Here is a 12,003-nt window from a genome sequence, read left to right as displayed (position 1 = left end):
GGACCTGTAATATTACGCATATTAATACAGTATTTAATAAAATTTCGATTTAAAGCTTTCGTGACTGCAGGGATTCATCTTCTTGGTTCTTTCGGTAAAGTCACGTAGAAGGGAAATAATAAAATAATAAAAATTAAACATAATAAAATAATTCTCACGACGTTTCGCCCACAACGCAAGCGGCCGTCCTCAGGTGAAAAGCAGGTCTGTCGGAAATAACCAAGAAGACAGTATTTAATTGTCTGGTGGGGCAATCGACCCTTGTCTTTCCATTCGTTAATTTCAATGTGTATGTACGTGGGGTGCATTGGTGGCGCAGTGGTTATTATTTATAACTTTGCTCGTTTACCAAGACTCACGTCGTGTCACGCAGGTAATTTTTACAATTTTACGCTAGCATACAATGGCCTACTCTTGAGAATGGGCGTCACGAGATATCTTTATAATTATGTATATATATGAAACATCTACTGGGAAGTAGACAGCGCGTGTTCGTTAGGGGCCGTCCATAAATGACGTCACGCACCTAAGGAGGTTGGGGGGGTCAGATATTTGTGACGATGTGTGACGAGGGGGGGGGGGAGTTGAGAAATGTGACGTCACATCAAAATGCGCAACTTTGAATAAATATAGACACCACGTTCTACTTTATTAAATAGCGCCACATTAAATACGCACTACAATGACAATAGTTTAAAGCGATTTGAAGCATGTTTTATTTGGGGGGGGGGGGGGCAGAGCTTTGTGACGTCATATTTGAGGGGGAGTCTGACTTTTTGTGACCAAGGGGGGGGGGGGTCAGAAATCGTCCAAAATCGCGTGACGTCATTTATGGACGGCCTCTTAGGGTCCATAAACCCGCAGTACTAACCAGGTCGGCCGCTGAATTCGAGAGTGTGAACCCACTGCAACAAGCGGCGAACGCGCAGGGCAATGCCACCGCCCCAAACGCCGCTCCACCTTCGAACCTGGTGACGTGAAGTTCGACTCCGAAGCCGGAGGATAACAAGCACCTGATCCGGAGCTCCTCCACCGAACACACACTTGACCAGCAAAGACGGCGCGGTCAAATCAGGAAGCCCCCATTGCTCAATAAGTGCACGGGACACCGTTATCACAGTTCCTGAATGAGCCCCCCCCCCCTTGCCCGCCCGCCTCAGCTCGTGGAGTGAAACGTCAGACACCGTGCCAAACAACGCACAGCGAGAAGAAGAATCAACAACACGAGCGCCGGTTTCTCCCAATGACGTTGGCATTTTCCCGTCTGCACGACTCATCATCCTCCTCCTCCCTTGCACAATTTCCTCTCTCTCTCTCGTCTGGTCTCGGTCGTAAAATCTGACGCCCGGGTGACTTTACACGCGGATGACAGAGAGAAGAGAGAGGGGAGAACGGACGCCACCAAACTTCGCATTCCACCCCCACGAACCCCGCCCGCACCGGGATCAAACGGGAGAAGACGGGGGGGGGGGGGGCTCAAACACACCACACCACACACAGACACCTCTCTTCCTTTGTGTTTATTGGGCCTTGGTGGGTGTGATCACGGGGTCGAGAGACACTTCTTGACACGCGATGGGTGGCGGCGTGGGCCCTGCCCGAGATTTAAAAGACAAGGCTGGCGGGGGGGGCGGTCAGGCTCTTGAGGCTGCAAGGAGGTCGTTGTCCGTTCCGTCGTCACTCAGAGACACGTGTCTGCCGGAGGTGCCACAAACACGTAGGTGGTGGTGGTGGCGGCACCAGCACGCGGTAGACTACAGAGACATCGCGCAGCTTGTCGACAATTATCTCGGCGAAGAAAGACAGGCAGGGTGGTGGGATGAGGGGGGAGTGACGAGAAACAAGCAGAACGTAACATTGAAATTGTTTTAAAACAGAATGTTACTTTTGCTTAATTGCGTGCTGTCCGTGCGGTAGTTGCATTGAGCGAAACTTTTGTTGTCGGAGGGAACGAGAAGGAATGAAGCAAAGGCGCCAATGGATGTAGCTCACGGCAGATGTCCACGTCTATCACCTGGGTGCGAACATGTGTCCCGACGACACCTCGAGCCTACGACCATGCTGCTGGTAATTGCCATCATCTGCTTGGCTCTTGCCCAGGCCGCCTCGTCCACCGAGCAGCAGCAGCAGCGGCACCACCACGGCGCAACCCGGGGTCCAACCAGCACCACCAGCCTCGATGCCGGTGTCCCGCGGGTCGAGCAGGAGGAGGAGAAGCGACACAGGTTCGCGAGAGACGGCGGCCGTGCCTACGATCTGCTGCCCGTCTACGAGCACCTGGGCGGAGCGCCACGGCGTCGGAAGTTGTTCTGTGCCACCAGGTTCCACGTGCAGATCCACCCGAGCGGAGATGTGGACGGCACCCTGGACAGGAACAGCGTGTTGAGTAAGTGGCGCCGGCTTTTATTCGATGGTTCTTTCGATAGAGTCGCGGAGATAGATGACGACCGCTCGTGCTGCGATCGAAACGTCGTGATATTTGTAATCACTTTATTTTTCTAGATTTGAAGCTTTCGTGACTGCAGGGATTCATCTTCTTGGTTCTTTCGGTAAAGTCACGTAGAATATCGCACCACCGATTAGCACGGTTGGGTACGTATGGTGCGAAAGAAATTGAATGTTTTAGAAAATAAGATACGATTTCAGACTGAGAGTACTGTATATGCGCTAAGATATATATATCTCTGCCCGTGGTGGATACTGCCTATGGGGGTAGTGGTGGCATCTGTCTCCCCAGGTCGTACCGACCATCCTCCCCTTGGCTCATGGGCTGAGTGTGAGCAGGTCCCGGGCTGCAGACCCCACGAGATGACACTGCCCGGATTGCGTGCGGGAAGCACACCACCGTTGCTACACAGGGCGCTTCAAAAGCAATTTAACACTTATATGGGACTATCGTCTTGAATGGAAAAAGAACGGATAATATACTGTAACATGATAACAAATGTATTGTTAATAGCTTCAAAAAGTCAGAGTCTCCATCAGTCAACACATGGCTGGAATCTTCTCCAGGTGGTCTCCAGAGCCAGGAGGCACATATCTTGTGGTGTTGTTGCAAATTCTCACAAGTGTTAACATTTTTTGAAGGACAGCTCCTTTGCTCAATCCACTGCTGGATGAGGGCCTCCCCTCGGCATACGGGTTCTTGATGGTGATTTGACCATCCTCCTTGACGTTGGCCAGAACGGGTTGTGACTACAACTGCTGATTGTTACTGCACTGCCCTCTGCTGACAGTAAAGCCCCGTAGGAAGCCTCAGGGCTGGCCAGGCCCGAACCTGCTTAGCTGCTGAGAGCTGACAATATCGTCAATGGGAGGTCATCATTTATCCGGCCGTAGCAGCGCACGTCTGTGATCCGAGGGTTGATGGATCACGCAGAGCTTTGTGACACCACGTGTGACCACCCTGCGATGGGGAGATGTTAACTACCTCGCCTGGTATGCGGGAGGGCGTGGATTCCATCCCGACCCTGACGCCCGCTGCTGTATATTTGGAGTTTGCGTGTCTTATCTCCCCGTGGTCGCGTGGATTTCCTGCGAGTTCTCCGGTTTTTCCCTCCACATTTAGAAACATGCGTCGAGAGGATTTGCCTGCAACCAATGTCCACACGATAAGCCGCTTCGTTGAGGTATCATTTGTGGCCGTGCCGCTTCTGAAAAAGAGCTACGTCGCTCAGTGGGCCTCACAGGGTGAAGTAAAACATCGTTTATATACTATGAGATCTCTTTTACCAGTGGCAAAATATAGTAGTAGGTTTTTACCCTTTTAAACTGGTACAAAACTGACACCTTTATTCAAGGCATCATGTTTGCAATAACCACAACACAAGTAGTCAAAAAGCAAACAAAAAGAAGCAACTCTGATAATGATAACAATATGCACTGTCCTTGAAGTTGATTGGTCCACACCCGAGACGGCTTTCTCGGCTCTAAATAAAGCCGTCTCGGGTGTCGACCAATCAACTTCAAGGACAGTGCATATTATTATCATTATCAGAGTTGATTCTTTTTGTTTGCTTTTTGACTACTTGTGTTGTGGTTATTGCAAACATGATGCCTTGAATAAAGGTGTCAGTTTTGTACCAGTTTAAAAGGGTAAAAACCTACTACTATAGTTGATATAGTTTAGACACTCTCAAACCCGACGAGCTGCGAGGTTATGACGGAGCTACAAATGAAGATGATAGTAGCAATGCTGATGGTGGTGCTGATGATCACCATGATAGTGGTGATAAACATGCTTGTTCTGTGATCACGTTGTTGATGGAGGTGTTGAAGTGGTGGTGTGATCATGTTGCTGGTGATGGTAATGAATCGAGTGATCATGATCGCAATGGTGGTAATAATGATGCCAGCTATAATCACGTCGATGATGATGATGAAGTCAGGGATCATGATGATAATGGTGGTGATGATGATGATAAGAGTGGTGATGACGATATGGCTTTCGATGATAGTGATGTTGAGGGCGATGGCTGACTGTTTTGCGGTGGTGTAGCGGTTAGCGCACTGCGCTACGAACCCAGCTTCCCGAGTTCAATTCCCGCACACGGCCAACACCAGTGACGAATATCGGAACTGGTCCTGGGGCTCACCTATGTCGACTCAGCCTCAAATGAGTACCCGGTACGGTGTGTAAACATCGCTACTGGGGAGACAAAGGCGGCCGGGCGTGTTCCTGACCACCCACCCCCTCGTGTGCCACAGTGCCAGCCTTCAATACGGTCTCGCTAACAGCACTTGACCCAACAGTCTGTTAAGGCTATACGGCGGATCTTTGTCTTTTGCCAGGTATACTGGAGATCACATCGGTGGACGTGGGAGTTGTGGCCATAAAGGGGCTACTCGCTGGTCGCTTTCTCGCCATGAACAGCAAGGGACGGCTCTACGCTTCGGTAAACTTGTGTACACCCCGGGACACTGGGATGCAATTGCACCTGGAAGTGCGTCGTTGGGTTGCCATGCAGCAAAATGTGCGCCGTGCTGCAAATGCAGGCAGCAAAAGCCCGTTAACGGAAGAGCTCATTCCAGCACCCACATTCTGTGAACAAAGCTTCAGCACACTCTGCAGGAATGTGAGAGATCTGGTCAAGTGATCGCGAGAAATAAATCTTGAGTGCTTCCTTGCAGCAAATGAGGCTTGGGTTTCAATTGTCTACCATTTTTGGAATGTAGAAGAGTAAAACACATTCTAAAATAGCAAAAAGCACACCAATAAAAAAAAAATATGAAGGGATGACAGCACGGAGCAGAGGGCTTCTGGTTCCAGGTGAAAGTGTTCACGTTGAATTGACCCCAAATGTATGATGGGCAAAGTTAACTACCACACCAGGATTTCGATTTAAAGCTTTCGCGACTGCAGGGATTCATCTTCTTGGTTCTTTCGGTAAAGTCACGTAGAAGGGAAATAATAAAATAATAAAAATAAAACAATCAAATAATTCTCACGACGTTTCGGCCACAACGCAAGCAGCCGTCCTCAGGTGAAGAACAGGTCTGTCGGAAAGACAGCGTCATTCATTTATTATTTTTATTATATTATTTCCCTTCTACGTGACTTTACCGAAAGAACCAAGAAGATACCACACCAGGATTTAAACACAACAAATAACCGTTGTTGGAATGCCAGTTGCTCACTGGATAAATGTCGATTTGAGAACCCCGTGGGAATTTGATTCCTCCACAAGGGGAGACTGCGGCCGGACGCGGCTAAACGTGGGTCGCCAAATGCGTCGCATAACCACTTGCTTCAGGGCATTTGTTAAAGCGATCAAGAGAGGCAGACAGCCGTTCCCTGCGCTTAACCGTTTCACCCATTCCAGATGTAAAACACTCGCAGTCAAAGACGAGTCTCTCCGTGGGGTTCAGGGGTCAAAGCCAGATTCGGGCAATGCGTTTTTTCGCACCGCGACGCTGCGTACTCTGGGAATGCTCGCTGGTGCTGTTGGTGCCGTTTCTGTTGCTACGGAGACCCGGGAGATCGATGATCGATGTTCGGCGGTCGCCGCGTCGATGGCATTCGCCGTGATTTTTTTTTTATCGTTCTACAACAGAGTGGGGCCGCGTGAAGGCTGCCACCTTTCACTCTGGGAATTAAATTCCGTTCCGTCTCAATCGATCCCAGAATTCGGCAAGACTTGGATATCTTCGTGACTTTACTGAAAGAACCAGAGAGCAAGACTTGGATACCCGACCTGAAATGTTTTGAGCGCAATCGCTAATCACATTTGTACTCGATCGTTTCTACATTTTGCACCCTGGCCTTTTTAAATCCTTTATATTAAGTTCACTTGCTTGCTTGCTTGCGCGCTTACGACCGTGCAAATCTTTCGGTCGTTTTTTTAACCAACTTCCCGTGATCCAATCGAGCTGACATTTGGCACACAGACTCGTTGTGCGTGACAATTTATTTTCGTGAAACAAAATTTCCTAAATTTTACACTTGTTAGGAAAAAATAAATTATATTTAATTACCAATTGCTTAATGGTGGCAGGCAATCATCTGACCCATAGGTGGCAGCAATCTCAAGCCAGAGGACGAGAGGACTCTAGCCGCCACGCATATAAAGGATTTATAGTGAAAAACTTTGTTGTTACGGGTTAATTTTTTTTTTGATCAAAAGTATCGCGCAAGTAATTGCCGGCAGAATGCGACCTGCGCCGTTGTTTTGCCCGCGATTCGTCGTTTCGGCACGTGGTTGACTTTCACAAAAGTCGGTGTTCTCTCGCTGGCGAGCAACCGAGCTTCTCTTCGTAGGCATCGCAGCCCCCCCTTGTCCGCGTGTTTAGACCTCACCTACGCTTGCGTTTGTCATCACCTGTTTGGCCCCGAGGTCAACCTTGCAAAAGATACTTGAGGTCTCCGTGGGTTCTCGCCTGGTGACACAATCACGGAGATCAATCGATCGACAAAAAGAGCCTTTGCTCTCATGCGGTAATGAACAAATGTCCGGGTTTGTTGCTATGAAGATGGAGTGGAGTGCTCGGTTACTCGGCCCTCCTTTGAGTGTTCCCAATTAAGATGTTCTCTAACACAACAGCTTTTTTTTATTATTATTATTATCCAGACCATGGGACCCCTGCTGCTCACGATCGTATTTTGGCAACGTAACCCTGACCCCAAATAAATGTTCACAATTGTTCCTCTATGTAATTGATCCCGTGTTAAAGCAAGTGCACAGGTGTTCTGAGAATAGAGTTAACTCGTTTCCTTTACGTGGTCAGAGGTCAAAGAGCACGGTTGGATACGTACGGTGCAAAAGAAGTTCAACATATTGCACATACAATAGAGCTGAGAACTGTAACTATGTATTTTCAACTTTAGTTGATTTTTACCAATGTTATGTTTGAGCTGTGATATTTGCGCAGTGATATTCTATGAGTGACTTAAGAAAATTGACTTGGTGTTAATAGATATGTGAAGGTAATGACGATGATGATGGCAGCAGTGGAGGTGCTGTGTAAATTATGACGATGTTTGTGGTGGTACAAATGACGATCGTATCGATGATGATGATGATGGTGGAGGTGGTGGTATGGATGGTGATGATGATAAATGTGGAGGTGCAAATGATGGCGATTATTGTTGTAGAATAACTGATTATGATGATTGTGATAATCATGAGCATGTGGCATTGATGATGATAGTGCCGATGTTGGTGGTACGTTTGATGATTATTGTGACAATGATTTGCATGTGGGATTGATGATGATGATGATGGTGGCGATGGTGGTGGTGGTGTATATGACGTCGATGATTGTGACAATAATAAAAATGTGGCATTGATGGTGATAGTGGCGATGGTGGTACATTTGATGATTATTGTGACAATGATTTGCATGTGGGATTGATGATGATGATAGTGGCGATTGTGGTGGTGGTGCGTATGACGTCGATGATTGTGACAGTAATAAAAATGTGGCATTGATGGTGATAGTGGCGATGGTGGTGGTGGTACGTTTGATGATTATTGTGACAATGATTTGCATGTGGGATTGATGATGATGATGATGGTGATAGTGACGATGGTGGTGGTGCTTATGACGACGACGATGACGATTCCGATCGGCGCGGCAGTGGCTAGCGCACGGCGCGATCCGTTGTTGTGTTGCGACTCGGGGCGCACGCGTCCGTCTCGCGTTACCCGACGAGCCCAGCACGCTCGCTCAGGCGTGCGACGTCCGTCGCTGCGTCCACCCACCCGTGCCCACGTCAGCTCCACTCTTAGCGAAGTTTCCGAGGAGGATTTCCCAGCGGCGGCGACGTTTAACTTGGCATCGCGTTCCAGGTCGAGAGGTCAAATCGCTTCCGTAAACTCCCTCGAGTAGTGGCGGCGGTGGCGGCGGGGGGAGGGGATTTGAGAAACATGCTTCCTCTGATAAGCCCTGACCGGAGCGTACACGCTGCTACGTACGTTGAACTTATTTCACACCGTACGTAGCCAAGCGTGCTAATCGGAGGTACGCGGGAAGGACAACAAATGAAACACAAAGGCAGTTCTGAAGAAATGCGTCTTCAATCTAGATTATTTAAAAGTGTACAGCTCCAGTAGCTTCCCAATATCGGAAGAGAGAGCGTTCCAGACGGCCGCGCGTGATGGTTCATGCTCCTTGACGAGACCGCGAGCTGTCGTGGTGCATTCTGTGGCAAGCGCTTTGTGTGTCACTGAGTGGAAGCCAATGCAGCTCAGCGAGCACCGGACGGACGCGTTCGGATCTCGCAGCAGCCCGTCGCGACGCCGCTGAGCACAACGCCGATTGTGCGACCTCGCACCGCGTGATCCGGACGCTTCGCACTTCGCGTGCAGCGCCCTGCGCGCAGCTCTGCGTCCTCTCTGCCCAGCCTGCTTCTCGCCGCACACGCAACATCGAGTGTTCGCTTTGCCTTCATTGCTTTAAATTTCGATGTAAAGCTTTCGTGACTGCAGGGATTCATCTCCTTGGTTCTTTCGGTAAAGTCACGTAGAAGGGAAGTAATAAAATAATAAAAATAAAACATAATAAAATAATTCTCACGACGTTTCGGCCACAACGCAAGCAGCCGTCCTCAGGTGAAGAATGAAACACCATGGTCACAAGAATGAAACACCACCAAGCTTGGTGGTGTTTCATTCTTCACCTGAGGACGGCTGCTTGCGTTGTGGCCGAAACATCGTGAGAATTATTTTATTATGTTTTATTTGTATTACTTTATTACTTCCCTTCTACGTGACTTTACCGAAAGAACCAAGAAGATTCATTGCTTTATTTGCCAACGTCTAGGCAGTGCCGCACTCTGCCCGCAAGTGATCGGGCATGGCCTGTCAACGCCGAGCCCCTGACGCACGAGGCAGCCGCAGAAGGCAACGACGGCTAGACTCTGCCGATGATTGCGAATGTAAATTGATCCCGTGTTTTTTCTTCATGTTTGTGGTCAAGACACAAGGCTTGACCACAAACATGATACACGCAGCACGGTGGTGTCGTGTGACATGCAATGCATGCTGGGAATACCGGGCTAATGGTCACAATTGTGCCTTCTGCTGTTGAGACAATCACCTTGTGTATTCTTAGGTTTTTTCGGTAAAGTCACGTAGGTAAAAAATTGAAATTAATAAAAGTAAAATAAAAATAAAATAAAAATCACGACGTTTCGGAGGCAACACAAGCTTCCGTCTTCAGGTGGAACAGTCACAGCACGATAGCTGTATTTTTTACCTACGTGACTTTACCGAAAAAACCTAAGCATATGAATCCTTGCAGTCACGAAAGCTTCAAATCTAGAATTAATCACCTTGTGTGTCGTACACTTGTCAAGGGTTGGTGGATCATGCGAATTTGTTAGACACCCAATGCGGCTGGGCTGTGACGAGGTGGCTAGGAGATGGCAGGACAGCAACTGGGGTCTGTGAGCTCATCCGTGCGGCCCTTGAGTGTAACCCCACCACCCCCCCCCCCCCCCCCCCCCGATGTGTGGGTTTACTGTGGGTGCTCTCATGTACTCCCACATGCCACTCGTGAATGGAATTGGCCAATGCATCCCATGCGAGACCCTCCTAAACACGCGTGGTGAGACTCTTCCCAAGGCATTTCTCGATACATGATCATTGTTCTTACTTTCAGAACGGCTCAAATCACGGATCGGTTATTTTTGAAACACATTTTACGCGTGCAAAATAATTATTATCCACAGCTACCGATATTGCCCTGTAGGATGGATGCATAACCCGCCCCGCCCCCCACTGGACGTGTGTGAAACAGAGCTTCATAGCTCATCGGATTCGTCTAAATTAAGATTACGAATCTGATCTGTCCGTTCGTTTCTCCGCTTGTCCTGATGAGGGTCGCGGCTGCAGCATGTTGGGTAGGGCGGTCCCTACTGAGCTGCATACTGCAAGTCAGCAGCGTGCAGCCCAGTGGCACTGCGATGCGCGTGTAGAAATGTGCACGCGAGTTTTTGACGGGGGAGGAAAAAAAACAACGTAATCGAACTCAATACAAATCGTCGGTTAACACTGTGGTCTTAAAAAAAATGCAATCGGTGATGTTTTTCGCAATGACCTTCTTAATAACAGGTGCCCAAAATATCAAGTGTTTGTCTGTGCTGTGAAGAAGGGACATTGCCTGAAACGTCACCTCTAACACGTATTTTATTTATATTTTAAGGCGACAGTGTTATTGACGATTGTGTTGAAATTTTTGTTCATAAAAGTGCATCGGTTTAATTGACAAGACTGTGTTCTTGCACTCAAGGTTCCAATGCAAGGAATCACGCTTGGATTTACAATTCATACAGAATACAGAATGCACATGGTCGGCTGCAATTAAGCTTTTGCATCTAACACAATTGTACAAATGAGACGGTAAAAACGAGACAAATTGTTTGATTCTTGCATCGAAGAATTTTACCCCAGATTGTGACATTCCAATGAATCCCCGATGCGGTAAACGCGTCATCTCTGCAGCTTGTTTGTCAATCCATTGACGGTCATTTGACCATACTTCCCCACGCTGGTCAGTGCGAGTCGGCACTTTCCTTCTGCTGCCACCACTTATCTCCGTGGCCCGCCACCACCTGTTGTGCGTGGTGGCCGCCCATCCAAGCACTATCCAGGCTCAACGCTCGCTTAGCTTGCGATCTGTCACGAGACCAGACACATTGCGGGCCATTTGGTCACCGGTGGAAATCTCAAACGTAATTTTCGACAACACTGCCCTAGGAGGAAACAACACAGAGGCTGCAATGGCTGACGTCTCGTAACAACTCTCCCATGTGTGTGTCACACGTGCGTTGAACTTCTTTCGCAGCGTACGTGGCCAACCGCGCTAATCGAACGGTTCCGCAGCAGCGGGCAACAGCAGCAGCAGCAGCAGTGAGATGTGGCACGGCCCCACTTCGCGGCGTCTTAACTCTTTCGCTCGACTCCCCGCACCTCCCCCAATCGCCGCAGGCGTCGTTCGGCCCGGAGTGCGAGTTCACGGAGCGCATCAACGCCCTGGGATACAACACGTACGCGTCGCGCGCCTTCGGTGGCAACGGCGACGAGGGCACCGGCGCCGGCGGGCAGACCGGCGCACGGCGGCCCTGGTACGTGACCATCAACGGCAAGGGCCGGCCGCGGCGGGGCTTCAAGACGCACGCCGTGCAGGTGGCCGCCCTCTTCCTCCCGCGCATCCTCGACGCCACCGACCGCGAGCTGCTGCGCCTGCTGCTGCTGCTGGCGGCCGGCCACGGCCCCGCACGGCTGCCGGAGCTGGGCTAAGCGGGTCAAAGCGGCGACGAGCCGAGAGGGCCCTCTGGCGTTTGCGGCTGTCCCAAAGGGCCCCCCGGCGCCTTTTTTCCTTTTCTTCCTTCCTTCAGCTTGGAGTCTCTTTGTTTTTGTTTTGTTTGATGGCTCACTCTCGAATCGCGCTGCCGTTTGGCGAGATTTTTCACGAGGTGAAGACGCGCGCCGCCGTTGTGGGAATCCGTGCGGCGAGCGGTCGAACGTCGCGTCAACGACGGAGAAGAATTTGGGCCGACCT

At 49.7% G+C, this 12,003-nt stretch overlaps 1 protein-coding gene across 1 annotated transcript; it reads left to right on the top strand.

Moving 5' to 3' along the window:
- The first annotated feature begins 1,840 nt into the window (after positions 1-1,840).
- On the top strand, positions 1,841-11,761 carry FGF3 (fibroblast growth factor 3). Its single transcript, XM_078863448.1, has 3 exons — positions 1,841-2,386; positions 4,792-4,895; positions 11,430-11,761. Exons 1-3 carry the CDS (start codon positions 1,978-1,980, stop codon positions 11,739-11,741), a joined length of 825 nt encoding a protein of 274 aa, XP_078719574.1. The 5' UTR covers positions 1,841-1,977; the 3' UTR covers positions 11,742-11,761.
- The last annotated feature ends 242 nt before the right edge of the window (positions 11,762-12,003 follow it).

The sequence above is a fragment of the Lampetra fluviatilis genome, chromosome 16 (assembly GCF_964198595.1).
Source record: "Lampetra fluviatilis chromosome 16, kcLamFluv1.1, whole genome shotgun sequence".
Classification (NCBI taxonomy): domain Eukaryota; kingdom Metazoa; phylum Chordata; class Hyperoartia; order Petromyzontiformes; family Petromyzontidae; genus Lampetra; species Lampetra fluviatilis.
This window is presented reverse-complemented; position numbering and strand designations above follow the sequence as displayed.